The 17,972-nt window shown below is 42.3% G+C and overlaps 1 protein-coding gene and 1 long non-coding RNA gene across 2 annotated transcripts in view; one reads left to right on the top strand and one right to left on the bottom strand.

Moving 5' to 3' along the window:
* Window positions 1-10,668, bottom strand: part of LOC137601905 (uncharacterized) — an 11,456-nt gene extending 788 nt beyond the window's left edge. Inside the window, exons 1-8 of the mRNA XM_068324384.1 lie at window positions 10,227-10,668; window positions 9,515-9,627; window positions 7,579-7,682; window positions 6,363-6,537; window positions 6,167-6,272; window positions 5,229-5,314; window positions 3,695-3,765; window positions 1-788 (exon numbers count right to left, since the gene is read on the bottom strand). The exon at window positions 1-788 is cut by the window's left edge and continues 788 nt beyond it. Of these exons, the coding sequence (XP_068180485.1) occupies window positions 1-788; window positions 3,695-3,765; window positions 5,229-5,314; window positions 6,167-6,272; window positions 6,363-6,537; window positions 7,579-7,682; window positions 9,515-9,627; window positions 10,227-10,649 (1,866 nt within the window). The 5' untranslated portion in view covers window positions 10,650-10,668. The remainder of the gene's footprint in view (window positions 789-3,694; window positions 3,766-5,228; window positions 5,315-6,166; window positions 6,273-6,362; window positions 6,538-7,578; window positions 7,683-9,514; window positions 9,628-10,226) is intronic.
* Window positions 6,270-9,135, top strand: LOC137601906 (uncharacterized). The gene is made up of 3 exons (XR_011037107.1): window positions 6,270-6,324; window positions 6,429-6,535; window positions 9,049-9,135. It is a non-coding gene; the product is annotated as an uncharacterized lncRNA (long non-coding RNA).
* Window positions 10,669-17,972: the final 7,304 nt, after the last annotated feature.

Below are 17,972 nucleotides of genomic sequence, written 5' to 3'. Positions count from 1 at the left end.
GTTCTTGCCATATATTTTATCTTTTCCAGAGTTGCTGGTGGCAGAAAACGTCAAAGTTAGTTGCTCATGTCTGGTGGTTGTCTCATTAACGCCTGAATCCCTGACAGAACCAACATGAAAGCTCTCTGTAATACCATCAGTATTCATGGCATCACGTCCATCGTCACTACTCTCATTTTCATCCTTGATTGTGAGGTTGGGGGTGATATTAATATCACTATTTGCATTAACTTGAATATTAGGAATTAAAGTTGTAGAAGCCTGATTATTTCCTTTGGCAGAATCCACACCAAAACCTGGAACTGTGGCCCCCACACCAGACCGTGGAGCATCAGTGCCATTTTCTTCAGTGGACAAAGCACTGATAGGATCCTCATGTTGGACGTTAACTGCCACATCCTCCTCTGGTCTACTTTGGTCAGACATAAAGATTCCATCTGTGTTCAGCTTTGTAAGCAGCTTCTCTGCCTGTTCTCCAGCCACCTCTCTGGTGAGACCCACCACCTTCTCTGTCTTTCCTTTCTGGCTAACCGACTCTTTGCTCTCAGCAGGGAGAGCAAACATTTTAAGAAAGGCAGAAATGGACTCCTGTTCCCCCACATGATCCCCCCTCTTAGCTATTTGCTGTGAGAAGGTCCAGATTTTGTCAAGGTGCTCGTCCATTATCTCTTCTTGATCCAGCCAGCCTCCTGCTTCCTTCAGCTGCAAAGGCACCTTCTCCATCCTTGGGTTTTCTTTAGCTTCTTGTATGACAAACCATCCTGGACTGCTAACTGTGTGCTTGACAGCTGTGGAGAAAACAATGAAAGAGAAAATATAGTACGTTTGACAACACCAGTATTTCATCTGGAGATGAATGCACCAAGTTTAGAGAAATCATGCAATGCTCAAAAATTTAGGAAACCCTTAAATCCCACATCTGATCTTGAACCAGTTGTAACACTATCATCAAAATGTCCCTGTATGTTCCTTTCTACGGAGGGATCATCAGAGGCTGATGGTCACCACCTCCAGCTTCACTGGACTTTGCTTTATAATCCATGATCAACAGAAAAGTATTCGAGGTTTGAAGTCGGACACTGATGTTCAGACATAACTGCAGACAACAAGGGGGGGGGACGTGTTGGAGATGCACAAACGCAGCGTTCTTCTTGGGAGCAAGTCTTATATCGCAGCACGCATTTGTTCGTATCTCCAAATGTTTGTAAGTTGAGGACTACCTGTATACTGAATAGTGCGCAATAATTGTGATGACAACAACAATATTAACTGGAATGTGTGTGTGTGTGTGTGTGTGTGTGTGTGTGTGTGTGTGTGTGTGTGTGTGTGTGTGTGTGTGTGTGTGTGTGTGTGTGTGTAAAGGTTCATTACACATTCAGTAGTTATGTCTCAGTAAAAGTCTTCCCAATGTTAGAAAAACTATGTTAGTAATATGGAGAGAAATGAATATTAAAAATGTATTCATGTAGTAGTAGTATAGTATAGTAGTAGTATAGTAGTGTAGTAGCAGTGTAGTAGTATAGTACTCATACCCAGACTGACTCTCACTTATTCTCTGCAAAATGCCGAAAGGAAAAGGAAAATCGGAGGATACTAAAGGCCAGATGGTCTCTATGAAAGAGTTAAAGAGTGAGTTAAAGAGCAACTTTGATAAGTTAGGGAGTGACTTTGATAAAAAGTTGGAAGAAAAGCTAAAACCGGTGCTAGACGCCTTGGAAGAAATGAAGGACGACATGAAGAAAATGCAGAAAGACATGGAGGAAAGAGACTGAAAAATAAATGTATGTGATCGTCAGTGGAATCAAAATCAAGCCGAGGGATTACAGAAATGCTATGGCTAGCGCTGACATCGAGTCTCTGGAGCTACAAGTGAGTTCTAAACTGAGGGATCTGGAGATAACTATAGATCCGGACCAGATGGAGACATGTTACCCATCACCATCTGGAGGTAGGAGACCACCTGCAGTGTGATAAAATTCAACAATCGTAAACACAAGATAGCTCTTCTGAAACAAGGCTTCAAACTGAAAGGAGAAAATGTCTACATTAATGAGAATCTCACTAAAAGAATGCTGATATCGCTAAAAAAGCTCGACTACTGAAGAAGAATGGACTGATCGACAACACCTGGACCAACACCTGGACCAACACCTGGACCAACACCTGGACCAACACCTGCAGGATCTTCTTCAGAACAAAGGGGCTTTCTCCAGACTAGATGAAAACAATGGTGATCAGGAGTGCAGAAGAGTTGGTGAAATATGATCAATAAAAATGGACAAGAGTTGTTACTACACCAAAGATCAATACAACAGAGTCACTTCAATAGTGGAGCTCTACGATTTTGGACACGTCAAGTATTTCATGGAACAGTTGAAAAAATCAACATCATTGATGTCAGAAACATGGATTAATGAACAAAAAAACAACAACATGTATTTGTGATAACATGTGAAAACATTAACTTGAGACTTTAAAGAGCATGTTGATATCTTTTGACAATATAATACCATGTGAAACTGTTAACGTGTAACAAACTGGTTAATTCTTGTATGAACGCTGTCTGCTGAGGGAGGTTAATATGATCATTATATTCTTGTGGAGAACACTGGTAAGGTCAACTTCCTGTTTGACTATCCATGATGTTAACAAACCTTGAACCTGAAGACTTTTAATGTCTCAGTTTGTTTATTACATATTCTAATGAGAGATGTTTGTTGATGATTTAGGGGACGGGAACCTTACAAGCCAATGGGTTCTACCCGTTAACCCTTTTTTTTTCTTTTCAGAAGTTGTTGATGATGTTTCAACACTGATGAGAGTGAAATATGTTGTAATAACATGTCTGGAAGAAAAATAAACGGAATAAATAGTAGTATAGTATAGTAATAGTAGTATAGTAGTGTAGTAGAGTGTAGTAGTATAGTAGTGTTGTAGTAGTAGTGTAGTAGTAGTGTAGTAGTATAGTAGTGTAGTAGTAGTGTAGTAGTATAGTAGTAGTATAGTAGTAGTATAGTAGTGTAGTAGTATAGTAGTATAGTAGTGTAGTAGTAAGGTATAGTAGTAGTATAGTATAAAAGTAGTATAGTAGTAGTATAGAATAGTAGTAGTATAGTAGTGTAGTAGTATAGTAGTAGTATAGTATAGTAGTAGTATAGTAGTAGTATAGTACAGTAGTAGTATAGTATAGTAGTAGTATAGTATAGTAGTAGTATAGTATAGTAGTAGTATAGTAGTATAGTAGTAGTATAGTAGTAGTATAGAAGTAGTAGAGTAGTAGTAGAGTAGTGGTATAGTCTAGTAGTAGTATAGTAGTAGTATAGTATAGTAGTAGTATAGTATAGTAGTAGTATAGTGGTAGTATAGTAGTAGTATAGTATAGTAGTAGTATAGTATAGTAGTAGTATAGTAGTAGTATAGTAGTAGTATAGAAGTAGTAGAGTAGTAGTAGAGTAGTGGTATAGTCTAGTAGTAGTATAGTAGTAGTATAGTATAGTAGTAGTATAGTATAGTAGTAGTATAGTGGTAGTATAGTAGTAGTATAGTATAGTAGTAGTATAGTATAGTAGTAGTATAGTAGTAGTATAGTAGTGTGGGCAGAAAAGGAACAGGATGTCCAGTGCAGATTGTTTGTCCTGTTTAGTCACTACTTGACATTTGCTCTCTGATTTAACAGTATCTTGTTCACACTTACAGTCTTGTTTGCCGGTGCACAGGGAATCACAGCAGGTGCAAAGTGGGTGTAGGCCTTCCACCTCCTCCCACCTACATGAACACAAGGACAAGTGTGAGCACTCGTACAAATACTTTAGTTACAAGACTATCACACAAAAAACGTAAAATGACATAAAAGCACGTGGCATGATCAAACCGAACAGCCACATGTAGTCCATGACATTATGTGAGCCACAAGAAAAACGAAACATGTTGGTGCTTTTACCAATCGTACCGTACCCTCTGAAGGTAATCAATGAAACTCATTCACCAGAAAAACTCTCTCAAACATCCTGCCGTATATTCCTGTTATTCTGTTGAAACAGAAAAATCTTTCCTGTAATAGTCTTTTTGCATATTGAATAATTTTCAGCAGTCAAATGGAATAATTCTTGATATTGATGAGTTCTGTTAATAATAATAATAATGATAATAGAAGACAGGACTTTATTGATCCCCTTGGGTAAAATACGTTTGCACAGCCTGCTGTCCAGATGGACTGGGCCACTTCACCTCTATGGGGCGCCACCAGTTACAAAAGAGGTGGGGAAGGGGGGGGGTGTCAATGGGGGTGGGGCTCTTCACCACACTTCCAAAAGGAAGCACAATGAAGCCCAGTCATGTGACGGGTGAAGCAGGGAGCAGATGTGTTCTGTCTCAATTCAGTCAAGTACGGTGTCACATGACCCCCTACTACAAATCAGTGATGTAGTGAAGCGCGAGTAAGCGAGGGATTACTGCATTGTTAAAACTTCGGGTCACCAGGTCATCCTTACTTTTCAGCCATGTAGTCGGTGCAAACCAGAGTGTGTGCTGTGTGATGACTAGTACAACTAGGGGAGTAGTACAAATGATACACACAATGTAAGACCGTTTGACACTCCTGTCCAAATTCATTGGTATCTCCAATTCCTTAAAAACCTAAGATAACCAAGACCCCACTAGCTGCTATACAGTTATAACATCACTGTATTCCATGTCAGAGTGAGGTTGAAAAGTATACTCATTTAACGTATTGATCATTATGTTAAATGTTATTTTTGGCATCTTGTAATGTCCCTTCAAAGCAGCAGTTCTGACGAGGGAGGGGTGACCATGAGGGGAGGTTTAGTCTTCACACCCAGGAGGCTAGATAGTAAGTTTATGAAAAATATACTCTGGTCCATCTGGAAATAACGATTTATCACTGAGAGAATGATCGGGACACTTTAAAACTCTAAAAATGAGTTGCCGTCTCTTTACTTAAGATGTTATGGGAAAAAATGACAGAACACTTTTCAACACACACGTTTTGAAATCAAGAGCATAAACTTATACCAAACAATACTTTTTCCTCAGATTGAACACGCAATAGCTCGTTTTTGTGCCGTCTTGAATTCCACTTACACTGAAAGGGCAAATCGCATTGTGATGTTCACATTTTATCCTCAACATTTAGATTCTTTTTTTTTCGTTGTATTTCTAAATATCTGCAGTTCATTCTTGAATGTTCTTAAATTCCACCGACCCCATACCTGTGTGCCGTCTTGTTGTAGTTGCACGACTTTGAGGTGTGTGAAGCGGTGAGACCGACCGACACGGAGCAGTGGAGGTACAGCTCCTGGAAGGGGAGACAAACACCAAGTGAAGGTCAGGAATTCAAATGTGTTTGTCTCAGCTGGTCTGTTCTGCATGTGATGAAATGATATGAACACTGAACTGAAATATGTAATGTCTCTACGAGTGAAAAGGCACACTAGCAATGACAAACTGTTTATTAAATGGCTTCTAAAGTCATTCTGTTTGGTCATCAGTTGATCACCGATAAGCAAAAGGCTGATGAAAGGCAGGAAGAGAAATTAAAAAAAAAGAAGTTATCTTGTAGTTGTATGCTTGAGAAAGTTATATTTTTAAAATCAAAAAATTAAAATGTTGAACTCCCGAAATTCCAATGAACACATAATAGCATGTACTCTACACACATCCTGTTTTAATATTGCTCGTTATTTACCGTCTACGGTCTAAAATCGTGCGCGCTTAGAAAAAAGCAAACTATTTTAGTAGACATACACATACCTACTAATCATTTATTCAAATATCTTTATGTGCGACAAATCACATTTAAGGTTCAAATTACAGCCATCAGAACAGTAAAAAAATAAATAAAATAAAATCTCCAAATAGCAAGGGTCCCTCTTTAATACTGCGTGTAAAGATTACTGTTAACATTGTCCCCTCAGTGTTTTCATGGTCTGGGACAGTCAGTCTGTGAACCCTGGTGGTAACAACTCATTATTCACTTCATTTCAATTATGAAGTGTAATCGTCTACATCTTTAGCACATTGAACACGTATTGTTGAATTCATATTTTATTCCTTCAAGCCCTGACCTCCATTCAAACTTGACTTGAGATCTATTTAGCCAGAAAGAGTCAAAACAGATCTCTTAAGGTTTTAGAAGATGGGGACTTACTTGCATGACTGCTCTGAAGAGAAAAGCATCTACAGAAAACTTTACACTGCCCCCTGCTGGTAGGAACTGGGAAGTGCTTCCCTCCCTCATGCTGTCCACCATGCAACTGATATGAAGGGAAAAAAACAAAAAAACAATCTAGACAAATATATGGACAGGTCAGTTATGGTCATTACTTCAGTCACTGACTTCTCACCCGTAGTTGGTGATAATATCCAGTTTTGGTGTGCTCTTCTGGTCTCTGGTACTTGTGGCGTAGCAGGAGTCAACGTCCAGCTTCTCCCCAGCCAACAGAGCTCCTGCCTGGGCCACGAAATACACCGGCTCCCCTAGAGAGAACCCATGGCCTGGAGGAAGAGGTTCCCATTGGTCTGACACACACACACACACACACACACACACACACACACACACACACACACACACACACACACTTATGGAGAAACCAGGATATTCTTCAACTGCATTTTTCAATATTTTAACGGTGAGACTTTCTTTTGGCTCAACTCTGAACTGGTTTTTAGCTCTCATCCCAGACACGTCCTCCAACTGGTGAAGAGTACGTACACCGAGCACATATACGTACACCGAGTACATATACGTACACCGAGTACATATACGTACACCGAGTACATATACGTACACCGAGTACATATACGTACACTGAGTACATATACGTACACTGAGTACGTATACGTACTAATTTCACCATGTGACTCACACGTTATCTGACCCAGCCCTCACAAAACTGGGCTAGAAAGAAGAAATTACACAAATTGTCAAATGTTAACCCTCTCCCTGCCTCTGGCCAGCTCGGACCACAATGCTCCACTGGTTAACCCCTCCATTACCACGTTCTATGAACAACAGCCCTACGATTATACCTTTGTAATTTTTCTAGAGAATGGAACAGTATAATGCAGTATAACGAACAGTTCCTCCTTCAATAGACAGAAAGGACCACGGTCATGGTGAAATCACACTTTGGACTGTCATTTTGAAATTAGATTCCAAATATCAATATTTAAGCCCAGTTAAAAAGTGAAACTCTCAGATGATCCTTTCAGACTAATACAGTAATCCCTCGCTACTCAATGCGTTACAGGAACTCCCCTGGAAAACGAAAGTCCACAATAGAGCGACAAACTACTTATTTGATTATTTAGGGTAATTTGAACGTTTCGGAACTCCCCCATACTGATATTAAACCACCTTCTATCTGTATAACCTTTAAAACACTGATAGACTCATTGTGCACACAGATGCTGTCAGCCAATCACATGCGTGTACGGTATCATGTGACTACTAAAAAGCTGCAGTGTAGTGAAGCCGTGAACAGGCGAGGGATTACTGTAGCCTGTAGCCTGTCCAGTACAGCACAGAGGACACTGGAGGGAGTCTGGTCGGTTTACCGTTGCAAACACTGAGGCTGAAGTTCAGTCGGCGCTTTAAGCTCTTCACAAACGTTTTGTGCTGAACTTGAGGTTTGAAGCCAACTTGGTAAGAGTAATGAAACCTGAGGGAGGAAAAAATAATCATGAAAAATAACAAGGATCACTAATAATCAATAAAACTGACAATCTGTTGACATTTCATATACTCAAATATATAGAAAACCACAAACAGGTTAAGCCTACACTGATTCTGAAGGGTAATTCTTTCCTTACAACAGGTTCAGTATTTCCTACCCACATCCAGAGACGTGCAGGTCAGGCTGAAAACATTAGAAACATTCCACTGAGTAAAGAGACGCTGCACACGCACACACACACACACACACACACACACACACACACACACACACACACACACACACACACACACACACTTAAAGATTACTATCATCATTGCTGTTGGTGTTATTATAGCAGTCATAACTTTAAAAATTCGATGTGTCTATTATATGATGTCCCTCAAGGTCCACCCCCCCTCATTACCTTCCATTTGTCCCTGTGTGCCCCCCCCCCCAGGTTTTCTGAATATAATAGCTACTAGGGATGAGCGAGTACACCACTATCTGTATCCGTATCTGTACCCGGAATGGGCGGGGCTTAAACCGGGAGTGGGTGTGGTTAAACAAAACTGAATTAATAAACTAGTCTACATAAAGGTATGTCACCTCCAGTGTTCTCTCTACACTGCACTATTGTGCACTGCTCGCACAGTCTCAGAGCACAAGAATAACAGTCAGTATAAACGTACAGAGATATCCCGAGTTGTTCTCGCCAAAAGAAGTCTGTGGTTGTTGTCCTTGTCCACATTACACAACACCGGGGGTGTCACAGTATTAAATACAGTAATATCTAATATTAGAACTAATATAATCTAATTACACCAATATTATTATTTTCTGTACCATACAATAAGGTTCACTGACGCTACAGCCACTCAGAGCATTGACGGTCCTGCTACACGCCCCGTACTGGTTAGCATGTTAACAGTCAGCGACACGCCCACTCACCAAGACAAAGTAAGAGAGAAATGCAGTTCTCTTAAGGTGGAATGTCTGTCAGAGAACATGTGCAGATACGAACAGAAGAACAAGTGGTGAAACTGGGGGAGATTTTTTTCTTCTTCAGAGTTCAAAGCAGGAAGCAGACGAAGCACAACCACGTGAAGAATAAGATCAAATTTAAGTCAGATTTGTGCATATTCTAATGACATTTATTAGGACTTTATGTATGGATATTAATAATTAAATGCTGTTACTAATGGATAATTTTGGGTGGTAGAAAGGCCAATTAAAAAAGGAGTAATTATTTTACAAAGTTACAGGAATTTATCTGTATCACAAGCAACAGCACACGTCATTGTGCAAAATGTGAATGTCTTAATGTGAACATAATGTTGTGTCTGAAAGGTGTCTGTGTCATTTCTTCCAGAACAGAACCCTAAGCCAGAACAGAACTGGACCCCACCGGCCAAAGCAGGACCCTCACATAGAACACACTACATACCTCATGACGAACAAGGCTTTTGTCTTTCATTTCAAGTGGGACAAATCACTGGTATTAAAAGTAAATTAATGGAAAATGCTGCTGTAGTTTGATTCTTTTAATAATCCACGGAACTCGCTATGATCCAAAGTTTTAAACAAGTGTGATGCTGGTGTGTGTGCACAGCGTGCACTTCTGGTGTTGCTCACAGGGGTCCTCCGTGCGCTCAGGAAGCTGGTGTGTTTGAACCAGACACATGACCAACTAGAGGGAACACTGGTCACGTCTGTTTAGTAGAATACTGTATGACATTACGTGTATAATGCGACCATGTTAGCTTTGTAAATACTGTGTCAGACTGAGTGAAGCACAAGACACTGAAAACTGTTTGGTGACTGGAGGGTTTGGTTACCTGTTGTACTGGCAGAGAACAGGAAGGTCAAGTGGAAGAACTCTGAGGACAGAGTCTTGTGGAGGTGGTGTATAGTGAAGCGTAAAGTTGTACACCAGCTGACCCCCAACAACCTGACAAAAAGGAACCAGAGGGATTCAACTTAATTTTCATTCAGACTCAACCCAATAGAAAACTATTCTAAAGTACACGTCTCTGACTGCATCACTGCAGGAAGTATTCCAACACTTCAGGCAACAACACTGACGGAGCAACAGGCAGTACACACCGTAACAATTAGTGAAATGTATTCTGTCATTCTACCTACCGTGTCAGCCTGAACCCACACATACATCCCACTGACAGCCACACACTCATCTCAGTAACAATCTCATGTTAAATCTTTCATAATAATCCCATGGACATCTGAGATGCAGGTTTTACTGTTTAAAAAATACACCTGGCTAATTCCAGCGTTTGTCCATTTTTAAAAACACGTTGACACACTTGATCCATGGAGGGAGAACATGGGTTCAAACAGTTCAGCACCGCAGGTTAATGGACACTAATTCAACATTTAGTACATCTTACACAAAATGCAGTATTCTTCTGCCATGTGTGTAACATTCACACCTGGACTACTAAAGGCCAACCCTCCCTGTTCTACTAACATGTCCACCTGTTGCCCCCACCTGACCATGCAGGTCTTAGAGCCTGAGGGTGTGTGTCCGACCTTTGGCTGTGTGTCGCACCCCCCCAGCCTGTGCTGGAAGTACAGGAAGCGGGGAGTGATGTCGCTGACCCCGCAGGAACCGAGTCGGAACAGGGCCGGTCGGGTCCAGGCGCGTAGCCGGGAGCGGTCGAGGCGCACGGAGACCTCCCCGGAGCCGCACCGCACCTCCACCGCGCCCCCTCCGGGCTCCGGGGGGCTCAGCAGCGGCTCCTGTCGCGGTGAGAGCAGCTGAGTCAGGCCCCCCGGGAGCGGTCTCTTCTCGGTACCGGGCCGGAGCAGCTCCCGGGCCACCAGTGGCCCCGGGGCGTCCTGGAACATGGGCAGATGGAAGAAGGAACGCGTCGGAGCTCCAAGCTCTTCTGCCCCGGCCGGGTCCAGCCCTTCACCGGGAACCGGACCTCCTGCTGCGACACGGAGCAGCATCCAGAGCAGCCAACGGGATGGCGACATGACGGGGGGAGAACCAACGAGCACCACCAGTGAATCCAGGGAGAGACTGGTCTCCGTCCAGCCCGCCTCCCACCCCATTTACACCCAGCTGACCCTCTGACCCGCTGATTAGACTCACTACTACTGGTGAACACGTCACTGCTTCCGGAGGACTGATCTGGGTTTGGTGGGTTCTGTTTACACTCATGGAGTTATTGAACTAATATCGTTAAAACGTTTGAACAGAATATCAGTGATTCGTGAGCGAACTGGGACGGAAACAGGACGAGAACCTGGACCCGTTGGTGTCGATCCAAAGCAGGGACCGGACTGGTGTTTCATCAGAAAACAAAGTGCTATTGGGTAGAAGTCATTTGGTTTGTGAACCCCCCCACAATCAAACACCTCTCATTTCAACATGTTGTCAACAAACTCAGACATTAAATGTTGTCAACCAGCTCATACATTGAATTTTGACAGACGTTCATACTGTCATTCACTTCCAGATATTAGCCTCGTCCCAGATATAACCTAGAGCAGAACCATGATTACATTCTTCCTGGAACAACAAGGTTTGTAACATCATAGATGGTCAGACAGGACGTTGACCTCCATGAGAATGTAATGATCACCTTCACCTTCCCTCAGCAGACAGACAGTGTTTATACAAGAATTAACCAGTTTAAACGCAACAACGGTGAGACATTCTATTATCAACAGATATCAGCACGCTCTTTAAAGTCTCAAACATAAAGTTACAGTAGACACGACACCCTCCAAATAGAAATACATGTTTTTGTTCATTAGTCCATGTTTCTGACATTGATTATGTTCAATGATTTTTCTACTGTACCATGTACTACTTGAAGTGTCCAGAATTCAATTTGGGTCAAACAGGTCATGATCCACAGAATGATCAGTTTTCAACTTCTAACCATCTTGATCAGCAGTTCTCTGTATTAGATCTTTCATTTCTTCAGACTGCAGAGATGACTGTTCAAGTTGGAGTTTTTTTATTTTTGGTCATACCTTATTGGTTGAATTTCTCCAATTCTTCCACATTTTTGATCATAATTGTTTTCATCTGCTCCAGATGAAGCCCTTTGGTTTTGATGAACATCCTGCAGGTGTTGGTCCAGGTGTTGATCAGCCCTTTATTCTTCAGCGGATGAGGTTTTTTTGGCGATAGCAGCATTCTTTTTAGTAGGATTCTCATTAATGTATTTTCCTTTCAGTTTAGGGCCTTGTTTCATTCACCTAACCCTGGGTATTATTACTGTCAGTATTATTGATGTTGTGTAATATATATTATTCCTCCATGTTGGGAATGTATAAATGAGTTTTACTTTTCTGTTGGTAAACTGAAGACATTTCTTCAAACCCCATAATAGAAAGGCTGATTATATTTTGAGGGTGTGTAGCGCATGCAGAAAGATAATCTACATTCAGAGACATTTTGATCTACAAGTTCAAAAAATGGACTTGATTATTTTAACCTGAGCAAGATTTTCAAAGATTAAATTAAAAGTTTTTTAAACTGCTTTATTATTTACTAGCAAAATGTGCAAACATATTTTCATTGGAGTCGTAGCCCTTGATTACAACTTGGACATTGGTTAAAAGTATCATGTGATCTTGAATCTGAATTTGTGTGTGGTTCATCCTCAGATTTAATAAATTCTTTCTTGGCCCAAGAGCCAGCTCAATACATCGGTTACGAAGATCTGAACCTTTGAATGTGTTCCTGATGATATAAGGGGCCATTTGTGACAGTGACTTGCGACATAAATTTTTGTGTTGACCCAGTAAGCAAGTAAAAGTTTTTGCCAAAGATAAGCCATGGGTTACTAAGGAGGTTCAAGCTGCCATTAACAAGAAAAAGTCTGCATTTTTTAGTGGTGATGAAGAACAAACTAAGACAGCACGGAAAGTTAAAAAGACAGAGTACGCAACGGTTTAACGACAAATTTGAGAGTTCCATTGATAATTTGAAAAATAAATTCCTCTGGGATAGTATGAAAACCATCCCTGGACGCAGACCCAGTGAGTCCCGTTTACAGAGTGAGATGAATGCTAATGAAATGACCCAATTCTTTGCTCTGTTTAGTGAACGTGATTTCTCTCCTGAACACCATTGTTGTCTTCTTTTATTTGGAATATGGAAAACTTGTCCTGAAATGGTTTTTGATGTCAGTGATGTTCAGCAGCATCTTCAGCGTCTGAAGCTCAATCGGTCAGTGGGGCCGGCTGGTGTTCGTCTGCCCCCCCCCCCCCCAAACTCTGTGCTGAGGAACTTGGTCTGTGTTGCATCTATATTCAGGCTGTCTGTCAGGTGCTGGGATCCCTGCTGTGTAGAAAACTTCTTGCTTAGTGTCTATTCCAAAGGAGGCAATATGCTCCATACCAGTGGTTCTTACCTTGTTGGAGGTGCCGAACCCTGCCGGTTTCATGTGCTCACTCACCAAACCCTTCTTTAGTAAAATAAAAATTTTTTTTTTCAAATTTAAGACATAAGTATATATTTTACTGGTGTATTTAATGAATTGTGCATTGTCACCTTTTTCAAAGAACAAAACCAAGACAATGCATGAACTCCCATGGAATGACCTACCTGTAAATCAGTGTGACTCCTGCTGTTGTTATAGAGACCAGTTCAGATATGTGTGGCTTCACCTCCTTAACCCCTGCTGGTATCGGTTGCTGCCTCTTCTTGGTCTCGGGGTCTAAGTGGTTGTTGGCGCCCCCGGTGGCTCTGCGGGTAATGGCTTCTGGATGCTCCTGGCTGCCGGGGTTGGGGGTACTCGGCTAGAATGGCCCTGTTGAGTTCTGGTAGCCTCTCTGGGTGTTGGTTTCATCACACATGCATGTTGGGTCAGGGTTTACCAGCTCCTGTTGAGTCCAATTATTGAGAACCATTGGGTCCATCAGAACGTGATGAGTCTCTCTTCAGTCATCACAATCTGATGCCCTCTGTCTTCCTCCTACACTGGTCTCCTCTGGTGGTCTATTCTATACTGTCAGGACCTCCACTAGTCTGGTGTTTTATACCAATGAGTATTAGGTGTTAGTGGTAGATAATAATACAGCTCAAATTCCTTTACCTCTAACAGCACTGCCTGTCTATCCACTACCCTGTTCTCTCTCCTTTTGCTCCCCCCTTAACTCACAGAGAGGGAAGTGCAGCACTTCCCTCTAGGGTTCACAATAGGACATTCTAATAAAGACTGACAATTTAGTTCCAAGAGAGGACCGATGATGGTCAAATGCATGCAATAAAACCTCTCTTTTTCCCGGCGCTCACTGGACCCTGTGGACTCCTGGCTGCTACCTGTCGTCGGCCCGGATGAGGTGTTCCAGCCCGTGAACCGCAGCAACCTGCGGCTCCTGCGGCGGGCTTCCCTGACAGCTGATGCCCCGGATCCGCCAATTCCCGCCAGGATTGGCCTGGTGAATGCTAGATCGCTCGCGAACAAGACCTTCATTCTGAAGGATTTCTTCACATCCCGAGGTTTGGATTTTCTCTGTGTGACTGAGACGTGGCTGAGTGTTGGTGAGTCCAGCGCTTTCACTGAACTCTTACCTGACGACTGTTGCTACGTTAACTCCCCACGGACTACTGGCCGAGGAGGAGGAATCGCTACTGTTTACAAAAGTCAATATAAATGTAAGCAGTTATCCCTGTTATCCTCGTTCACCAGCTTTGAACTGAGCCTATTTGAGCTGGGTCGCTCTCACACTGTGCTGTGTGCCGTGGTCTATCGGCCTCCTAAATACAATAAGGACTTTTTAAACGAATTTTCTGACTTCCTGGCTGAGATTATGCCTAAATATGACCGTGTCCTTATTGTTGGTGATTTTAATGTTCACGTGTGTTGTCCTGAAAAGCCAATGGCAACTGACTTTTTGAACCTCATTGACTCTTTTAATCTTGCGCAGTCTGTGTCTGGACCCACACAAGAACATGGACACACACTCGATCTTGTTTTATCGTATGGTTTGCCTGTTTTTAACCTAGAGATTTGTGATGCAGTGTTTTCTGATCATATGCCTGTGCTTTTTGAGGTTACTCTTGTCGCTAATACATTTAAATCTGCCGCTGCTTCTTGGCGTTGTCGTGTCATAAACCCTTCCACTGCTGTTCAGTTTTCGGCCGCTTTTAATCACAACTCCATCATTCCTGGGTCTGTGGGCAGTTCAGAGGAGCTCAGCTCATGGTTTCACTCCACCTGCCAGACTGTTTTAGACTCTGTGGCTCCATTAAAAACCAGGCAGCCTAAAACTAAATCTGAGCCCTGGTTAAATGACTCGACTCGTGCTGCCAGACGTGAGTGCCGTAAAGCTGAGCGCAAATGGAAAAAGGACAAACTGCAGGTGTCTCTTCAAATGTTGAGGGACTGCTGGCGTCATTATCAAAAAACTGTGAAAAAAGCGAAAAGAGAACACGTGTCTAATATTATCCTCTCTAAGTGTCACAAACCTCGTGTTTTGTTTAAAACAATTGATTCAGCTCTTAATGCCAAGCAGACTGCTGGTATAGAGACCTCTCCTGTTGTCTGTGAAAATTGTCTTCACTTCTTTATTGACAAGGTCTCTTCTATAAGGGCTCTCATCTCACCTCCTGCTTACAACCCCTCAATCTCTGTCACCTGCTCTGCTGTTTTTGAGCAGTTTGAGCCCGTGACACTGTCCTTTTTACAGGAGATTGTTGGTCAGTTGAGGCCCTCAGGTTCTCCAAAGGATGCTGTCCCTCCTCGACTGCTTAAAGAGGTTTTCCCCACTGTTGGAACTTCCGTTCTCACAATTATTAATAGCAGTCTCTCCTCAGGTGTCGTCCCTGTGTATTTTAAACACGCAGTAGTGCAACCTGTGATCAAAAAACCTGGGCTAGATCCTACAGATCTTGCCAATTTCAGGCCGATCTCCAAACTACCTTTTCTCTCAAAAATCCTTGAGAAGATAGTCTACAGTCAATTAACAGACTTTCTGAAAGACTACAATATTCTTGAGGTTTTCCAATCCGGTTTTAAAACCCTGCACAGCACAGAATCAGCTCTTTTAAGAGTTTTGAATGATATCTTTTTAGCTACTGACTCTGGTGACTGTGTTATTTTAGTGCTTTTAGACTTAACTGCTGCATTTGATACAGTGGACCATGATCTCCCACTTGGAACAGTGGGGGGGCATCAGGGGCATAGCACTGGAGTGGATCAGGTCGTACTTGACAGGTAGAACGTTCAGTGTCAGCCTTGGCGACTCAGTGTCCTCCTCTGCTCCTCTCCTGTGTGGGGTCCCACAGGGCTCAGTTCTGGGCCCTCTTCTCTTCTCTCTCTATCTGCTCCCGCTTGGCTCCATACTTAGGAAACATGGGATTCACTACCACTGTTATGCGGATGACAGCCAAATTTATGTTCCACTCAAAAAGAACAATGCGTACTCTATCGCTGCATTAGTTAAATGTCTTGATGACATTAAGGCCTGGATGGATCTGAACTTTTTGAGTTTTAATGAAAAGAAAACTGAAGTGATGTTTTTTGGTGGCACCGCTGGAACACCCCTTCCAGATCTGGGTTCTTTGGCCCAGCATGTCAGGCCAAGCATCACTAATCTTGGGGTAAAAAGGGACTCAAGTCTCAAGCTTGACAGCAGATCAGGGCAGTAGTGAAGTCCAGCTTTTAGCATTTGAGGCAGCTGGCCAGAATAAAACCAATTCTCTTCAGGCAACACTGTGAAACTGTCATCCACGCCTTTGTCACCACTAGGCTGGACTATTGAAATTTCCTTTATGTGGGGGTTAGTGCTTCTTCCATCTCCCATCTCCAGATGGTCCAAAACGCTGCTGCACGTCTGTTGACCAGCACCCGTAAACATGAACACATTACCCCCATTTTAGCCTCACACCACTGGCTGCCCATACATTTTAGAATCCATTTTAAAATTCTTTTATTTACTTTTAAATCCCTGAATGCTCTTGCCCCACCTTACCTCTCTGAGCTTCTACACCCCTATGTACCTGCTCGCTCTCTCAGGTCAGCTGATCAGCTGCTCCTGAGGGCCTAAAACCAAACAGAAGCTCAGAGGGGACCGTGTCTTTGCTGTTGTGGCTCCTAAATTGTGGAATAATCTGCCTCAGCAGATCAGACAGGCCTCTTCTCTGTCTGTTTTTAAATCTGTGTGAAGACCTACTTCTTCTCCTTGGCTTTTAACATCTAGATAGACACCAGATTTTATTTTGTCTTATCTTATTTTATCTTACTTTTTATTGCTCTGATTATATGCTTTTGTTTTAATCCATATTTTATGTTTTTAATTGATTAACTTTACTTATAATATTTGAGCCATTTTGTCTTTTATCTATAATGTTTGTTCTTTTTTATTCATTCGCCTGTTCAGCACTTTGGTCGACTGCGGTTGTGGTAAAGTGCTCAACAAATAAAGTTTGGATTGGATTGGATTGGATTGGATTAAAGGGGTCCTATTATGAAAATCACACTTTTTCAGGTCTCTACATATACATAGTGACATGCCCAAGGGCGTGGCCATTCCCGAGGGGGAGTTTATTCAGGCTACAGTAGCATTGTGTGGTAATGTCCTAGCTCAGAGCTACACATTGTAGTTGGACGTCAGGCAGCGGAATTACATGACTTACAAAAAGCAGAATAAAGGACCTTTAAAAAAGTATTGCTGTAAGACTAAAACATGAATTGATGTCATACAAAGTCGACCCCCTTTTGTGGTGTTAAACTGTGAGAATACATGCAGACAAAAAACAAAACAGAAGAGCCAACTCATCAGGTCAGGACTCAGCAGCCTGCTTTCACCTCAAGGAAGAGGGACACTCATTTTGGACACCGATGTTCAGATCTTGGACAGGGAAGACAGACGGTTTGACAGAGGAGTGAGAGAGGCCATCCACGGTAAAGTGGAGAAGCCATCTCTGAACAGGGGTCTGCAAGATCATCTATTGCCAATTTACAATCAGTTCCTTTCCAAATTTCCCCCCAAAAATTACCCATCAGATTGACTCATGTGAATCCATGATAATGACAACCATTAGCAAGCAAGGGCTTAGTGACGTCTGTGAAATTAGCATTCCAACGACTCCAACTGACACCCCCTGGCACTCCACTGTGAGACCATCACTGTGGAGCCAGAAGGGTCTAAAAATGGTCGTTGGAATATGAATAGCACTGACCACGTTTCACAGGTGAAACCTGAGACAAGACCAGTGACGTGCGGCCACGGGAGGCAGGTGAGACACGGCCTCACCTGACATCATAAAAGAAAAAAATGGAAAATGGAAAAAATAAAGTGGTTATA

Source organism: Antennarius striatus, chromosome 9 (genome assembly GCF_040054535.1).
Source record: "Antennarius striatus isolate MH-2024 chromosome 9, ASM4005453v1, whole genome shotgun sequence".
NCBI lineage: Eukaryota > Metazoa > Chordata > Actinopteri > Lophiiformes > Antennariidae > Antennarius > Antennarius striatus.
This window is presented reverse-complemented; position numbering and strand designations above follow the sequence as displayed.